The 18,304-nt window shown below is 39.7% G+C and overlaps 1 protein-coding gene across 5 annotated transcripts; it reads left to right on the top strand.

Moving 5' to 3' along the window:
* The first annotated feature begins 3,306 nt into the window (after positions 1–3,306).
* Positions 3,307–16,434, top strand: DDX39A (DExD-box helicase 39A). 5 transcript variants are annotated; one of them, XM_058170715.1, is made up of 11 exons: positions 3,307–3,408; positions 6,172–6,411; positions 7,307–7,434; positions 8,593–8,685; positions 9,233–9,416; positions 11,638–11,756; positions 13,053–13,184; positions 13,336–13,445; positions 13,874–14,018; positions 14,280–14,427; positions 16,148–16,434. In XM_058170715.1, the coding sequence occupies exons 2-11, from the start codon at positions 6,204–6,206 to the stop codon at positions 16,162–16,164; spliced, it is 1,284 nt and encodes a 427-aa protein (XP_058026698.1). In that variant the 5' UTR covers positions 3,307–3,408; positions 6,172–6,203; the 3' UTR covers positions 16,165–16,434. The 5 variants fall into 5 exon arrangements, with proteins under 5 accessions (XP_058026698.1, XP_058026699.1, XP_058026701.1 ...); XM_058170716.1 differs by having other exon boundaries at positions 3,311–3,408; positions 6,201–6,411; XM_058170718.1 differs by lacking the exon at positions 3,307–3,408 and adding an exon at positions 3,425–3,923.
* Positions 16,435–18,304: the final 1,870 nt, after the last annotated feature.

Below are 18,304 nucleotides of genomic sequence, written 5' to 3'. Positions count from 1 at the left end.
TTACAATTAAATTCCTAATTCTATAACATCTGTCTTGCCATGCCTTGTATGCTTAACCTACAGTGATTAAAAATGAGAGAGGAAGTCAGGAGCCAAAAGTTTCCAGTTTCTCCAAATTTGAATATTGATTTAAAAAGAAGTGGATATATTAAAACTGGCAGAATTATTCACTGCCTAAGGGAATACAAAACATGCATCAGTAAGAGACAAGGTCATGATAGTTTTTCTATAGCTTTTCTTTTTGAAGTATCAAGGCTAGATTGCTGGAAGAATTTTAGAAGCTTTTGAAGCTGAGAACTTTCATTTGTTAGACTGAACAAATGTTATGTTTTAATTGTTTTTATACTCTTCAAATAAGCAATAAGCTCCTGAAATGCTGTAGGATGTCGTGTTCCAGAGCTATTAAAAATTATAAAGCTAGTATCAATAAAAGTAAGGAACATGTTTTCATTTTTCAGTTAGTTACTCTAAAGATATTCATGCTTTTGAATTTATCTTTAGAAATTGAAATTGCCTTGAAATATTGAATGCTATTACATGTACCTAGACATGGTAAAAAATCAAGTGTTACATATTTGCCCATGTTCTTTCAAGCATTTTAAAGTCAAGAAATACTAAAAGGTTTCCAGAGTTTTAAGTGGTAGGCATGTGCTGTCACACTGTTTCCCATATAGGACACATTTCATTCACATCAAGGAGTGTAGGGTTCTTAACCTGGGCCCACATACCCCTTGGAGGGGGTCTGTGGATAGATTTCAGGGGATCTATGAATTTAGATGGGAAAAATTATCACTTTATTTTCACCTGTATTACTATATTATATCTATTTTTATACTTCGATAACTGTATTTGAACATAATTGGTGTTTGTAGGTTTTACCAGACTCTAAAAATGGTCCATGGCACAAAAAAGGATAATAACTCTTGAAGTAATATAGTACGTTTCAGCATCATATGCAACCTTCTGAGAATAGAATAGAATAGAATAGAATAGAATAGAATAGAATAGAATTTTTTTATTGGCCAAGCATGATTGGATACACAAAGAATTTGTCTTGGTGCATACGCTCTCAGTGTACATAAAAGAAAAGATATGTTCATCAAGTATTCTAAGGTACAACACTTAATGATAGTCATAGGGTACAAATAAGTAATCAGGAAACAATATCAATATAAATCGTAAGGATACAAGCCTCAAAGTTACAGTCATACAGTCATAAGTGGAAGGAGATGGGCGATAGGAACGATGAGAATATTAATAGTAGTGCAGATTTAGTAAATAGTTTGACATTGTTGAGGGAATTATTTATTTAGCAGAGTGATGGCATTCAGGAAGAAACTCTTCTTGTGTATAGTTGTTCTGGTGTGCAGTGCTCTGTAGCGTCGTTTTGAGGGTAGGAGTTGAAACAGTTTATGTCCAGGTTGTAAATATTTTCACAGCCCTCCTTTTGACTCGTGCAGTATACAGGTCCTCAATGGAAATAGAACTTTATATAATGTTATATAAATTATTAATTTGTTTGAACAGAATGTGAATACATAAAGATACAAATCGCAAGTCGTTGACCACAATAATTTCACAGAAGACACCACCCATGATTTTCTAATTCATCAAGCAGAACACATTCAATGATGGCACAAAGCTGGAGAGTTTTAATGGAATACAGAAGTTTCATAAATCCATATTCTTATTGCCATTTTCTGGAAAACTGCATATTTTTGAAAAATGCCTTAAGTGGTCAACTAGCCAATAGATTGTATTAAAGCAATAAGATCCAAACCATCCAACAGCAACACATTTTGGTCCATGCAAAACACCACACATCAATTTTCCTTAAGAAGCAGCAGGACAAGGTACTCAAGGATATTTTGAGTCTTATTGAAGCAAGGTACACTTCTGCATGATTAGCGAGCTGGATGATCCGGCTCTTTAAAAAATGCTACCCATTACCAGGTTTCACTGGGGACAGCTAGAAGATTGAATCTGATAGCATCAGTCTATGTTTGTACAAATTGGCTGGTTGAGAAGTGGGTGTTTGCCATTTTCAAAAACATATGTGTTTTTATCCAAAACAATACAGCAGACATACCAGTAATCTATATTGTATTCCTACATCTAGCTGTCTGTATGGCTGGTGAATCTGGCAAGTTTGGCTCTGGTCAAGATGTGGTTATCTGGAGTATATTCTAAATTTTATTTTATTTATTTATTTATTTTGTCACACAGTATATATAAGCATGAAATAATTATACAATATATAAGCATATATGAGTATGTAATAACTATATTAATTGGATATAACGAAAGATAACAATAGGACAGGAACGGTAGGCACGTTTGTGCTCTTATGCACGCCCCTTATTTAATGCATTTGGCTGAATGGGGCTGTTTTAAGAATCTTAGCCTCGAACAGCTACAAGAATAGAACCGGTTCCCGTGGAGGTCCGGAATCTGCGGGGAACCCAAATATTTTTCACTTTCCACTTATGTCTGTATGACTATAACTTGTTGCTGGCAATCCTTATGATTTATATTGATATATTGACCATCAATTGTGTTGTAAATGTTGTACCTTGATGAACGTATCTTTTCTTTTATGTACACTGAGAGCATATGCACCAAGACAAATTCCTTGTGTGTCCAATCACACTTGGCCAATAAAATTCTATTCTATTCTATTCTATTCCGGTCCTGTGCAAGACTTGTGAGTTTGTCTGGCGGGGAAATAGATGCTCCTGGAAGTTCTGCATTATTTTGGAGAGCTTGAGGAGTTTAGGGTTATAAACCTGAAACGCTTCTACTTTATTTAAAAGGTAAGCATTACAAGTCCAGGTTTTAATTTATCTCAAAGCTGCTAGCCCGCTGTCTTGCATCAATCGCAGTTAACAGAAAGCCATTCAAACGCATTCCGTTCTTTATGATTGCCTATCTTTTGCAATCCCATCTTTCCTCGAAACAGTTCGGGTTCTTACATAGTTACATTAGTAATTATTATTTACGAATAATACTAAGGAAAACCAATTCTTATAAAAGCACTCGAGGACTGCCCGCATCCAAAATGGCGATCAGTTCCTCCTGCCTTTTTACCACCATACACTCGCTAGAGAAACTTCAGCAGCCCCAACTTGTCTTTCCCACTCTCGGCGGCCATTTTTCTTTCTCCGTAACCCTTGAAAGACCGGAAGGCGCCGGCACGCATCCTTCCAATACAATCATTAAGCAAGGGCGTTGGATTGGCAGGCCTAGGAGCCGACGGTTTCCTTCCCCCTTTCGTGGGGAGGCGGGACTTTATTTGACGATGGCCAATTAGAAGGGAAAGGACGTCCTTCCTCAATCCGCCCTGTTCCAATTGGCGTGGGGCGAGCGTTCGGCGGTCAAAGCAGGAGCTCTCGAGCTGGACGTGGGCAGGTGAGACGCACCGTGAGGCGGGAGGGAAGCGGCGTGGAAGCCCCTACGGGCAGGAGAGAGCCAGGCGTGGGGCTCCTCGGCTTATGGCTGTCATTCCAGCGGCCGGTGGCGGAAGAGGCACCGGCTTGGTGTTCGTGGTTTCGGCTGCACACTCCGTAACTGGCCGATCAAACGGTGTACTTTACCCTGCTGGTGTCCGGGCACAACCTTCCTCCTCCCCCCCCTTTTATCATGGAGAGCAAAAGGCTCGGCCTGCCTGTCCGCCTCTCCCCAAGGAAAGCGGCGCGGAAGGAGAGGTGGACGCTGGGCGCCGTAAGCTTGAAGCCGCCGCCTGGTTTCGGAGCTCGTCGGCCGGGTAGGAGCCCCGCGGCTGGGCGAACTCGTGGCGACGTTCCGCTTTCAGCTCTCGGCTCCATCTTCCGCCGCCAACCAAGTCCCTGAAGCCTGCGCTTTCCTCCCCGCTTTTAGCAGCCACTTCCATAGGGTCCTCCGACGAAGTCATTCACCCAATCAAGGTGAATTAAAAATAGACAGGGTATTATTAAGTTTCTGTTGTAAGTTTTCCTATAAGCGAAAGGTCACGTCATGCTATTTTAATATGCATATACACACACACATACACACAGTGTTTCCTTTCCAGTAGTACTGGAAATATTTCATCTTTGCTAATTTTCTTCATTTTTCTGTTTGCTTTATTGAGTGCCAAACCTTATTTATTAGATGTTCACCTCACCTTTTCTTCTCAAGGGGAGATACATACAGCATTCAATTATTTCCCACAATAATAACCCTGAGAGATAAACGAGTGGCCTAGACTCATCATAAATGGTGGTGGTGAATTTGGACCTAGGTTTTCCGAATGCTGCATCTCAACCACTACGCTCTTTTGCCTCAAACAAACAAACATAACATAACATAATAACAGAGTTCGAAGGGACCTTGGAGGTCTTCTAGTCCAACCCCCTGCCGAGGCAGGAAACCCTACACCATTTCAGACAAATGGCTATCCAACATTTTCTTAAAAATTTCCAGTGTTGGAGCATTCACAACTTCAACAAACGGCTGTTTCATATAATGTAGTCACTTTATGCTTTGAACCCCTTGGTTTGTCTTCTCAATGCCAAGTCCCACTCTACCAACAGGGAGATGTGAGGCTAATGTCCAGTATATCAGGAAGTCTTTCGGTTAGGGAAGTCAGAAGTATCTTTATAGGCTACCTAACTCCCAAATTATTTTGGGTGGTTTACAACTAAAAAACCAACATACAGAAAATATAATTGACTGGAAGAGCAGGATACCCAAACAAATCAAATCAACAAAACAAAAGGGAGTCTGTTCCAGTAACCCTGTTCCAATAGCCTGGGAGAACAAAGTTTTTGGCAATTTTCGAAAGAACTTAAGGGAGGGAGCCACATGAATCTAGGAGATGCTCCTTCTCAAGGGCATATTGTGAACCATTTTTTAAAACACAATTTGTTTAATCCTGTCTACTTCAGTTTGTGTGCGTGGGTGAACGCCTGAGTAATGTCAATGCTTATTAGAGGAACAAGTCCGTGAAGTTCTCTTGGCAACATTTTTGGAAGTGATTTTCCATTGTCTTTCTCCTAGGACTGAGGGAGAATCTAGCCCAATGTCACCCAGCTGGCTTCCTGCCTAGAACTGTACTAGAATACACAATCTCCTAGTTTTTAGTCTGATGGCTTTAATCACTACACCAAAATGGCTTTGCATTAATGGATATGTAACTGTAAATAAAACCTATGGAAATTAGCCGATAGGCTGTCTTGGCTCCATGTGAAAGAGTTGGTTAAAATTGGGGACCAGCCATTAAGACTGACTGTCAGTCAATGTTTGTATTTCTTAATGGAGACTTTACGCAAAAGTCCTCTTGAATGATGAGCAAATTACCTAGCCCTTTCTCTTTAGGATTGATGGAAGCCTCATTATGATTAATCTGTGACTTATCTTTTCTGCTCCTTGACAAATGAAATATTAATTAAAAGAATTGACACTGAAAATGAGTTTTCCTAAGGTTAATGAGAAACAAGTAAATGCAGGAGCACAATATTTTTATTCTTGATTTAAATTCAGACTGTACTAAAACAAGCAATGTCTGCATAGCGTTCTTCGAAAATCCATGAAGAATGATGGATAAAAGTATATAGAAAAGAGATTGATGTTAACCTTTATAAATACAGTCAATATAACAGGGATGAGATTACAACTACAGCACTATAATTTTGTCATTGATCATTGAATACTTTTTTGAAAGATAAGATACGTTGTTAATATGTTCTATGGCCTGATGAGAACGCCAGATCACTTAGTCAGAATGTTGTCAATTCCTTGTCCTCTATTTTAGATTATTTTTACAACAACTTCTATGACATGAAAAGTTTGTATTAAGGGGGAAAGGACATATCTACTATAATAAATACATGGTAACATGGTTTTGGTAGGATGTATGCGAAAAAGACTTACGATATCGCATGTAGTTTTTTAAAAAATGACATATGATTTGAAAAATAATGGCCGAGGATGGAAAAATGAGTGATGCTGATACTCAAAGTTGTTTGGAAATTACAACTTCAAGATTTTGGGAAGTTTTGCAAATCCTATTAGTAGGATTTGCTCAGAATTGATGTGTATAAACAACTTCAAGCTGGAGTCTATTAATCGTTACCTCCAAGTATATCTATAGTTCCGTTTTAGTTTTGGTCTCCCTTATCCTGGATTTAGTTGTCATCCATCAATGTATTGCAGATGTCCTGTGCTTTTTGCTTTCCCTGAAGGATATGGCTGAGCAGGATGTGGAGAATGAGTTGCTGGATTATGAAGATGATGAAGAGCCTCAAGGAGTGATAGATGCAACTCCTCCCCCTGCTAAAAAGGATGTGAAGGGCTCTTATGTCTCCATTCACAGTTCTGGCTTCCGAGATTTCCTGCTGAAGCCAGAATTACTTCGTGCCATTGTGGATTGTGGCTTTGAACATCCATCAGAAGGTAGGAGCTGAGCCAAGGCCCTTGGGCCCCCTCATCAATCAGCCCAGTTCACCCACCGGGAAGCAACTGCCAGTGGTGCTACGCGGTGCAGGGTGAGAGCTGGGGGCTGCAGGGTGCAGGGGTGGGATGGTTTGGTTTTAATTGTTATCAATGTTGAGTCTAGCACAGCCATTATGATGATGATCCGATGGGGAGCTCTGCGAATAATCATATTGAAGATTATTACAATTCTGTGAGAAAGTATTTTTTAATTTTTTTTAATTTTTTTTAATTTACATATCTTAGAATGTTACCGGAACTTAATTGTGGGGCCCACCAATATATAAAGAGAGTATAAGTGAACAAATAGCAAATCTGATGCTTGCTTCTTTTACTTCTTATTAACATATTTTAATGTTATTCAATATATGTGAAAAAACAATCACATGCTTTAGGAGTTCTGAAAGAGATCAAATAAATTTCACAAAACTATATCATCTTTGAAGCAAGATCAAAATTCAATCTGGCACAAGAGACATAATTTTTCAGCCAATTAACTGAAATCCTGTTAACACCTGAGCTCCCTTTATTATATAGAGTAGGATCTTATATCTAAGGGAAAAGGTTAGGGATTTGCAGTAAAAGTCTACTATGGAATGGCTAATCCACATCAAAGTTCCTTACGATCTGTTACATTTGTCTTGTAATTCAAAGTGATGCATGGATTAAATGCCAGTGGTCTGAAAACAGTATTATTTTCTTATGGGATATGTATGTAGGATACTTAAATCTCCAAGGATATTATATGAAAAAAGAGAAGCTGGGATCAAGACTTTTTGGAGTTCTACATATAAATGAAATATTTTCATACCCCCAGTGACTCTTGTGTAATTATTTTTTCTTCTTCCCCTATCAGTACAACATGAATGCATTCCTCAGGCAATTCTAGGCATGGATGTACTTTGTCAAGCCAAATCGGGCATGGGCAAAACTGCTGTTTTTGTATTGGCTACTCTGCAGCAGATTGAGCCACTGGATGGGCAGGTATGTAAAGGATGTTGGGAAAGAGTTTGTTAACAGAAAGCTAAATACTTTAGAAGATGGTAGGAGTCTTGTAAATGTGATTCAGCTGCTTCCATGAGTGATTTCTTTAGCAATGATTCTGGGCATCAACACCAAAAGGAACACCAAAAGGAATATTAATGGAGATACTGCTTTTGGTTTCCTGACAAGCAGTTGAATTAGCTTCAGTGTGCCCTTTCTTAGCAATCCCAATTCATAGTCTGATTCCATTTGAGGTGTTTTAGTAGCTTTATCTCTGAGGTGTGTGTATGAGGAGGTTCTATTGAACCTCTACCTCTTAACATGAATTTCTTGCACATTTAAAGGGAATAAAACTTGAATTACACTGTTAGACTTCCAGATGCTTTCAACCATATGTCTGCTGTTGCAAAATGTTATTTCATAGTCAAGCAGAGACTTTTTTATTCATGTAATAATTTATTAAACTTGTATTTCGCCCGACTCTCAATGGCTTTTGATGGCTCACTATAGTCAAAGAAATTACAATAAAACATAAAAGGAACTGGAGCATGCCAACCTAAAGGATGTAATCGGCCAGGTAGATGTTATGAGAGATAGGCGGTCCTTCAAATAACTAGCCACTATGTCATGTAGGACCTTGGAGGTAACAACCAGTGTCAACATGCCTGGAAGTAAATTATCAACCACTGTAGCTTGAGAGGCAGAGGTATTATATTGACATGCCTTGAGCATGCAGTATTGCTTTTGTCACAACAATCTGAAGCTTCTGGTTGGTCTTCAAGAGTAGCCCTACATAGAGAGCACTGCAGTACTCAAGCCATGAGGTGACATGGGCATGAGCAACTGTCTGAAAGGCCCTTTGATCTAGGAAAAAGCACAAGTGTCTCACTAGATGAATTTTGTGAAGGCTTCCTTGTCTATAGCTGCCACAACAGGGACTGTGAATCTAGGAGGACCTCACATCTGTGCCAACCTTGAAGAGAAAAGTGCAATTCCATCCAAGGTCAAAGATGGAATATCTTCAGGCCTGGGTAATTCAAACACCCATAACCACTCTTTCTGGGTAGGATTGAGTTAGGAATAGCTCGTCCCCATCCAAACAACTAAAGAACCCTCCTTTTGATGGTTTTGTATCAATATTTCTTTTAATTTTGCTAGGTCTCAGTGCTAGTGATGTGTCATACCCGAGAATTGGCATTCCAGATCAGTAAAGAATATGAACGCTTCTCAAAGTATATGACCAGTGTGAAGGTGAGGGGCAAGTATTGCTTTGGGTTTCAAAATATCTAGAATCTTTAGTATTTTTTTAATCTATGGAAAATTACATCTGGTTGTACTACCACTCTATCAAAAGAGTGATCCAATAGGTCACAGGGTTGTGTAGTATTGTATAAAACCTTATCTTGGCCTCCTTGTGCCTGTTAATTGTTTCAAAGTGACCAACAATTTTGAAAGAAGATAACTAGTATGAATTGTAACTTTCAAGAGCTTTGTGTATTTGTTTCTGTGTGTTTGTGCATCTGTACCTTTCACTTATTGTTGATCCCTGGTGACTGCCTAAATTAGTCCCTGCACTTTTATTAACTAAATTCTTCAGAAGTTGTTTGCTGTTGCTTCCCTTCCACAGCTGAGAGATTGAGTGGCCCAAAGTCACCCAGCTGGCTAGAATTCATGGTCTCCTGGTTTCTGGCCTGGTACCTTATTGCTAGACCAAAGTGGCTGTGTTTGAATGTTATTTACTGCATTGTATAAATAATGTGTTGCAGAGTCATTTGAGCGATTTCTGATTCTCCTGCAGGTATCAGTTTTCTTTGGGGGGCTTTCTATCAAGAAAGATGAAGAGGTACTTAGGAAAAACTGTCCGCATATTGTTGTGGGAACCCCAGGCCGTACTCTAGCATTGGTACGGAACAAGACACTCAACCTGCGCAATGTGAAGCATTTTGTGTTGGATGAGTGTGACAAGATGCTTGAGCAGCTAGGTAAGAGAACCTGGGGAAAGGGAGAGGGGATGTAAGCTGGAGAAGTCCAAATAAAACTGGAATTGTTTATAGAGTGTAGAATTCTTGATCCATTGTAAGAAAATGGCCTGATGCCCAAATAACAGGACAAGATACAGAGATAGAGATTTGGTGTGCATGATTCAAACTTCATTTGAGCAGAGCACCTATTTATTATTCAGTAAACAGTCAAACCTTTTCAGACATTAGGAAAACCTGAAAAAGTGCTGCTTTAATGAGTCCATTTAATGCAACATTTAAGCAGCTATTTTCAGGTGTTCATAGAAGTGAGCTGCTTTTTAACAAATGCAAGTTGCTATGCTTGCATGAAGTCTGAAGCATGTCTTCCAAATTATCTTGGAAGAGTGCATTGCCTGCTTAGTAGTAAAGTGAAGCTTTTTTAAAGGAGTGTGTCAGTAACTCCCTATCGCTTTTCAGATAGACAGATGGCTGTTAGTGAGGGTGCAAATCATGAGACAAAACCTAAAAAACCTGAAAACTACAACTTTCAGTGAGTTGGGATGGAATTAAAGTACAATGACTGAGGAAAAAAGAAGAGGTTGGCAGAGAGTTTCTCAGCTTTTTCTGATATATATTAGAAACCTTTCAAAAAGAATCCCATCGCCTGCCCTGAAGAGAGGGCCTTATGACAAAGTAGCAGTGAAATGGAAACGCCTGTTACGTTGGCATAACATAAAAGCATATAAAAAACACAATGTTTGGAATGCTTTGGGCTTGCAATTGCTTCCGCAATAGTCTGAGCAGCACCCAACACAGTGGGTAAAATTATGTTCCGTCAAACTTAGAAAAGGGGTTGTTTTGAATTCAAAACTCTTCAAACTGGAAATATTTTTCATATTGCTATTGCAAGCTTACAGCTCTTTTTGCTGTGCTGTCAGAATCTCCTTATCTACAAAATGCAATCAGCCAGATTGTCCAAGCAGACAAACAATGGCTTAATTCTTCTGTGCAACCTAGGAACAGACAGCTTTGTGTGCAGGTACAAACCATAAATCGTCTATGTGCAATCAGATGGCCTTCAAGGTTTGAATTGCATTGCTAAACATGACAAGCATTAACGTTAGCATTTGTAATGCAATTCTCAAAGAGTTGTAAGCCAAAATGTACAAAAGATGCCAGGTTAAGAATCTCATATATGCTGAGATGAAAGTTTGAGATGATCTATAGGGCATTTAAACACACCTGAAGGGAAATCTTTATCGGCTATATAGTAATCAAAGAAAAGAGGGTACCCATTCACAAGATGTCTACTATGGTGCACATAGCTACTCACAAACTTTCACAGAAATGTTTTCTAAAACATTTCTGAAAGACAGATGGTCTATCCAAGAGGTAGAATACATAGCCTTAGAAAATAAACTGTTTGTTTCAACTGTCCTTGTGATTGGGCTCATTCTCTCCAGATGCTTTTCCCCAAGACTTCCATTATCCAAGAGTATGCCTTTCTTTCTTTCTTGCTTCCTCCTCAGATTTATTTCCAGATCCGTTCTGTGCTTTCCTTCACTGAGCTGCCTTTCCTTTCTACTGTACTTTTTGTAGACTTCTTTATTTCCTTTTCTTACTTGGCAAATCACTTGCGACTCAACTCCTACCTACTCTTCTTTCAAACCTTCCTACCAGTCAGCTGAAGGCCTCCTTGGTTTTCGGTCACAGCCCCAACCCAGCTCATCTCCTTCTTGTTCTCTTTTTGCATCTGTTCCTTTTTTCCTTTGAGAAGAAAGAATAGTTGGGAGCACATGAAAGCTGAACATTAGCCTCTAATTACATTATTATGACTAATTACTTGCGGCCAGGTGGCATTTTGGAGAATAAAGATGTCAAGTGCTAGTTGTTTGAAATGCTTTTGTAAAAATCACAACTCTGAGCAAGCTATGTCAAAGGTGGATGGGGAATTATTTTTGGTACTATTCTGCTTATTTTTGTACTATGGCTGATAATTTTATATGGAAAGGTACAAAGAAAAAAGTCACTTGTTTTTACAAGTTGTAATCAGAAGAGGCAAGATGAGTTGAGAAAGCTCTCTGTGGAAATGGTTAGAGCTCTAATGTGTCTCTGTTCTCTCAGCCATTACAATAAAATATTGAGGGTGAGAAATAGTGAAAGGAGTGGTTGAGCTAATGAATCTTCGAACTTCAAATTTGCTTTTATTGGGAACTCTTATTCTTATCCATGTTTTTTTTAGACATGCGCCGTGATGTACAGGAAATCTTTCGATTGACTCCCCCTGAAAAGCAGTGCATGATGTTTAGTGCCACCTTGAGTAAGGAGATCCGGCCTGTCTGCAGGAAGTTCATGCAGGATGTAAGCACTAAGTCTCCTCTTTTGCTCCCAGTGGGGGCAATGCACACAACACATACACAAAGTAGACAAAATAGAATCCACTGAGGCAATTTTGTGTTTCCTCTCAACATCCTGTTTGGGGTGAATTGGGGAGGGTTGAAGCAGATTGCGGGTACTTGAAAGCAGCAAATGTCAGTGGCTTAATCATGCAAATACCACAATTATAAATCAGGGCATCTGATTGAAGTAAGTAAATTGCAGAATTTACATAATTATATTGTTATACATTTGTCATCGCGTATGCTCTCCTCCTAGCAACATTACAGATAAACTAGAAAGAAGTCCTCAGTTGGAAGGATGTACTGTGCTGTTTAAGTGAAAGAGCTCAGAGCAGTTTACAATTCAATAAAATCATAGGGCAGACTTTGCCCTGAGGGTTACAGTCTAAGAGATACAGCCCGGTAAAGAGAAAGTGGCTAGCTGCTTAAGGCGTAGGAGAAGTGAGGTCATATTCTTGTAACTATCCTGTCACTAGCACAGATTCGGGTGCAGTTTAAGAGATCTGAATTCAATCACTACATGATGGTTGTCATAAAAGGTAATACCCGCTAATGTATTCTACCCAGCTCATTTATTTAGTTGGAAAAGATTCTTTTACTTTACCCCGCATGGTAATGCCCATTGAGTTAGGAACCTCTCATGACATTACTGAGAAATCTGTATCCGTTGTTTGACAGATGGATTTCTTGAAGTTGAGGTGAGTTATTGTACAGTCCTGCAAAAGGAATAATGCTGTAACTAGACCAGGGGTCTCCAATCCCCGGGCCACAGCACATTATTGGGCCATGGCTTATTCAAAACCAGGCCGCATGAGCGGTGGGCCGGCATGCACACATACACGTGCCAGCCTGCCACTTTTGTAAGTTGAGCTGCATATGTGCACCAGCTGGCCACTTGCATGATCCAGTTCCCCTCTCGCCCCACTCCCCAAGCCGGTCTTCCAAACTGCAAAGATTGGGGACCACTGGTGTAGACCATCGTGTTCATAATAGTCCTAGGAATAAAATAGTGGAGGGCCATTTTTCTATGGTGGCAAAAATCAGAAGATGTCCATAGCTCCCTCTTCAACTAACACATTTTATTAAAAGGCATAAGCTTTTGTGGGTTAGGGCTTACTTCATCATACATGCCAGATGTAGGAACAGAATTTATTTTTGTAGATTTCAGAATTTTTGTATTTTGACATTAATATGAATGTATGTGTATATGTATGCACACAAGAGGATTTTGCTTTAATCGTTTGTTCACTTCTTGCAGCCCATGGAGGTATTTGTAGATGACGAGACAAAGCTGACTCTACATGGTCTGCAGCAATACTATGTAAAGCTGAAGGACACAGAGAAAAACCGCAAACTTTTTGACCTGCTGGATGTACTGGAGTTCAATCAGGTCTGTATGAAAGGATTGGCAACCATGGCTTGTAAGTGGTATTCCACCTTTTGTGGTTGGAAGCGGAATATGGTCACAATGGAAACTGAAGGCTGATGGAAATCTGTAGGGCTTCCAGATCAATTCTTTTTTGCTCTCCCCATCCCTGCAGGTTGTCATATTTGTAAAGTCTGTGCAGCGCTGCATGGCATTAGCCCAACTTCTGGTTGAACAGAACTTCCCAGCTATTGCTATACACAGAGGCATGTCTCAGGAAGAGAGGTGAGCAGCATCAGACTATGAAACCTGAACATCAAGTGGAGTATCTATGCTTTTGAGAATGGAATATGGGGGACAATGTCTTGATGCTAAAAAAAAATCAAGTGTTGTACTACCATGTTTCCCGAAAATAAGACCCAACTAGAAAATAAGCCCTAGCATTTTTCAGGTTGCTCATAATATAAATCCTACCCCAAAAATAAGCCCCGGTTAAGATCGTCAACCAAATAGACTCATTTAGTACAGTATTTTCCAGAAAATAAGACGTAATGCGTCTTTTGGAGCAAAAAATTAATATAAGGTCCAGTCTTATTTTCGGAGAAACACCATAACAAGTTCTAAGTCCTTTGGGCCTAAGAATACTTTGGGCCTAGACTCAGCTCTAGAGAGGAATCATATAGTTCAAGGAAGTAAGTCTTTTTTTTTCCTAGGCTCTCTCGGTATCAACAGTTCAAAGACTTCCAGCGTCGTATCTTGGTGGCCACTAATCTGTTTGGCCGTGGGATGGACATAGAGCGAGTCAACATAGTTTTCAACTATGATATGCCTGAGGATTCTGATACCTACTTACACAGAGTGAGTGTGTGTGCAAATCAGAATTGCCTTCTGTTCTAATACCTTGCCACTTTCGATGAAGAGCTGGTGGCTTGCAAATTCTGGATGGCTTCTGACCACTCTTTTTTGTGGATTCCCAGCCTCTTTTTGGATTTTGGATGAAGTTTGCCTGATTTTAATAGAGCATCTAACTATTTATCCCTCTGATGGATAACTTTGAAATTATGGATTCAGTTTGGGGAGGAGCTTCTTTTAATCCTCGATACAACCTTCTCTCTGCAGGTGGCTCGGGCTGGGCGTTTTGGTACGAAAGGCTTGGCGATTACCTTTGTGTCAGATGAAGGTGATGCCAAAATCCTCAATGAAGTACAGGATCGCTTTGAGGTCAACGTAGCTGAGCTCCCAGAAGAGATAGACATCTCCTCTTATAGTATGTATTGACTGATTTAAACATTTCTTCATTGCATTTTATTCTGCCATAAATCTTATGTTGATTCCCAATATATAACCCACAATAAACCCATGCAAAATAAAAATAGCATAAAATTGCTCAGACAACCATGCTGAGGAGGGAATTCTGGGAGTTGAAGTCCACAAGTCTTAATGTTGCCAAGTTTGGAGACCCCTGCTTTATAGGAATACGGCTGCTCTGACATTTTGGACTAGTTGTATTTTCTGGTTCATCTTCAAAGGCCACACCAAACAGAATACATTACAGTAACCCAGGTGTACAAATACTCAATTTACAACCATTTGTTTAGTGACCGAAGTTACAATGGCACTGAAAAAAGTGACTTGTGACTGTTTTTCAAACTTATTACCATTGCAGCATCCCCATGGTCACATGATCAAAATTTGGGTGCTTGGAAGCCAGCATGTGTTTATGACAGTTACACTGTCCTGGGATCATGTGATCACCATTTGTATCCTTCCCAATCAGTTTTTGATAAGGAAAATCAATGGGGGAAGCTGAATTCACTTAATGGCCACATGCCTGACTTAACATCTGCAGTGAATCACTTAACTGGTGCAAAAAAAAGTTGTGAAATGGGGCAAAATTCACTTAGCAGCTGTCTTGCTTAGCAACAGAAATTTTGGACTCTATGTATTCGTAAGTTGAGGACTACCTGTATTGTACTGAGACATTGTTACCAGAGGGTTTTGTTGTTTTGCAGATCAGAGATAGAAAATTACAAGTGTAGCCAATGCAGAATAATTACCCATTTCTGTTTCTGGGCATCCTATAGACCAGTGTTTCTTAAAGTTGGTTCTAGGATCCCTAGGGGGGTCCCCCAAGACCCTGTCAGTGGCCTGTAAAATCAAAATTATTTGCCAGCTTAAAAATGAACATTTTTTAAATAAAAAAACAATATATTAAAACTCCATCCAACAGTTGTGAGAAGAGGTAGCAGCACATTTTAAATCTTCAATGCAGTAAACACAAACATAGAAAAACTTTTGGGGGGACCTCAATAATTCTTAAAAGTGGAAAGAGGTTCTGAGGGAAAATAGTTTAAGAAACTCTACAGAAGAATAATTGTGTTGCTACTTGTGTCCTACTGAGGGATGCTAGACCCGTGCACTGAGTGCTGGAAACAGTGATAAATCTTTAAATTAGCCGGTAGCAGCTGTGGGTGGAATAGGTATCAGTTGCTGGTTTGAAAGTTAAGACTCTTCTGTAAACAGTGTTCTACATGTTTCATAATGGAAATATGGAAAAATGTGTTTGTATAAATATGTAAGATCAATTATTTTTCTCAGTTAAATCTTCAGTTTGTTCAGGAGGCCAGATGTATGATAGGAATGGGCAAAAGAAAACCATGAAGTGGGACTATTGGGGGAGGGGGCACAGGTGGCTCTTTTACCAATAAGGAAGGCTGTTAAGGACAGGATATGACTGATGAAGTTCCCATGTTCACTTCTTCAAAAGTAGGCCTAACTAATGGCTAAGCAAAGCACTGACAACAGTGCCTGCTGAATTGTACAAGAGGACAGCTTTAAACTCCCAATAGAACAGCCCTCTCCTAGCCTTGGAGAGTTGAAACTGGACTCTAGGAAAGCCTGCAGCTCCATAGAGGCAGCATTCAGCTAACTTGGCTACAGAGGATGGCTGAGTAACTGACTGCTTTTTTCCATCTGGTCTCTTGCAGTAGAACAAAGCCGGTAGCCTGAGTTCATGGAGCCGCTTTTCTGAGCCCAGAATGGAACAGGAGGTTGAGCACATCCCATGTCTTCTGCTGAACTCAAAGGAATATCTTCTTGAAAAGATACGCTATGCAATATGTAAGGATGTTGGTTCTTAATGTGAAATCTTTACAAAGTGCCCAGATGGTGTTTTAGCCTCAGCTCAAGCCTGGGGGCTTTTTTAATTAGATGTTTCTATTTTCTGACTAGTCAGCCCCTGAGGCTGTGTTTCATAAATAAAAATTTAAAATAACTTTTTCTGGTTGTCTTAATGCATAATGAAGCTACTGGTTATAGAAAACACACAAATACACATTCTTGCTTGCTTCTTCCACTTTCTGCGGTCTCCAACCTTCATTCCCGTGACCTACTTGGAGTGCTTTCAGGATAATCAATTTACCTTGTGTGGGTTGGACTTCTCTCTAAGATATACCTTGTCTAGTCTTTAGTTGGTTTCATGTTTGCTTGAGGCTACTTTTTACTAAATAAACCAAGATGGGAATGACAGTCCTCAAGAGGTTGCCAGTCTTAAGAAAGAGGTACATTCAGGAGCACTATCTTAGTATATGATCTCTCTTTACTTACATCTACCTAGGCCTTCCATTAGCCAATGTAGATGGAGTTTCCAAATACTGAACTGCCTATTATTTAAAAGTCTGTAGAGATTTTTAGTCATCCATGTCATGGTTATCCCAAAGGTGCTTTTTCAGGAGGCAACTGGACTTTCTTGTTCTTTTCTTTTGAAGATGTTTCCCTTCTCATCCAAGAAGCTTCTTCAGCTCTGACAGGATAGTGGGGAATGGAAGGATTTATATTCCTTGCACACAGCTGGTAATTTGCATCTTTTTAAAGGGTCCTTGAAGTTAAACCTCCAAGTGCTTCAATGATCCTGTAAAAGGATGCAAATTACCAACTGTGTGCAAGAAATATAAATCCTTCCATTCCCCACTATCCTGTCAGAGCTGAAGAAGCTTCTTGGATGAGAAGTGAAACATCTTCAAAAGAAAAAATGAAGTCCAGTTGCCTCCTGAAAAAGCACGTTTGGGATGCCTATTATTTACTTCTTCGGAAAAATAGGATGACTTGCAATTTCAAAATAATAAAAGATGTTGTAGGAGGACAGCTGTATGGTAGCACCAAGTCAGGAGTTTAATAACACCTTTTTAAAGAATGTTGAAAGGCATAAGGTTTTTTTTTAGCTTCAGCCCACTTATCAGATGTATGAAGTGGCTAAACTGATGTTTATGTTTTAAATTTGGATAAGAAGGGGAACAGGAGAGAAAGACTGTTTATGCAGATTATATACAAGTCAGATGACATGCACCTTATCAATTAGGATGTCAGGTTTTATGGACTCTGCATTCAGATCTTATGCCACCAGCAATACCAGGTATATAAAAAACACCATAGACTTCCTTAGATAAATAATATCCATTGGAAATTTCACCAACATTTTAACCATGGATCTTGAGACACTATACACTAACATCCTCCACAAATTGGGACATCAAGCTATCATGTCTTGCAACCAGACTGACTCTATGCTGCTACATCAACGTCTCCCAACCTTTTAGGCACCAGGGACCATTCCATGGAGAGGTTTTTCCATGCACTCTGGGTGTTGTTTTATGTGCTGCCTGCATCCTGCGGATGGGGCTTCGCTTGTTTGCATGGCCCAGTTTCTGGCATGCCATGGACTGGTACAGACGAGTGGTGGGTTGCTCCCGTCTGGTCTGGTTCTATAGAACTGGTAGTAAAACCGGCAGGAGGCTCCACCCACCCACCACAATGTCATCATGGGTGATCTGCGCATGTGCAGAAGTGTGTGCATGTGGTCCTGTTGTAAACTGGTAGTAAAGGTAAGTAGAACCCACCCCTGGTACAGACTTCTGTGCTACATGACAATAACATACCTTCAATCAGCAATATTTGAAGGTATATTATGCCTGTGGCTCCAAGTTCATGAAAATCTTCATGTCTGACCTAGTATAACTCTTTTTACTTGAGATTCATTGACATTTAAACATCTGGACCCCTGGAAATGAATAATCAAATTACCCCATCTAAAAAAAAAGTTCACTTTGATGTCATGGTAAAACAACACAATAGACAAACAGTATTCA

Source organism: Ahaetulla prasina, chromosome 2, assembly GCF_028640845.1.
Source record: "Ahaetulla prasina isolate Xishuangbanna chromosome 2, ASM2864084v1, whole genome shotgun sequence".
NCBI classification, from domain to species: domain Eukaryota; kingdom Metazoa; phylum Chordata; class Lepidosauria; order Squamata; family Colubridae; genus Ahaetulla; species Ahaetulla prasina.
This window is presented reverse-complemented; position numbering and strand designations above follow the sequence as displayed.

Excerpts from the sequence above, each read along its gene's own strand:
- DDX39A (XM_058170715.1), top strand. The coding sequence starts at position 6,204 with ATGGCTGAGCAGGATGTGGAGAATGAGTTGCTGGATTATGAAGATGAT. Across the intron at positions 6,412-7,306 it reads CTTTGAACATCCATCAGAAG|TACAACATGAATGCATTCCT; the intron begins GTAGGAGCTGAG and ends TTCCCCTATCAG. Across the intron at positions 8,686-9,232 it reads AGTATATGACCAGTGTGAAG|GTATCAGTTTTCTTTGGGGG; the intron begins GTGAGGGGCAAG and ends ATTCTCCTGCAG.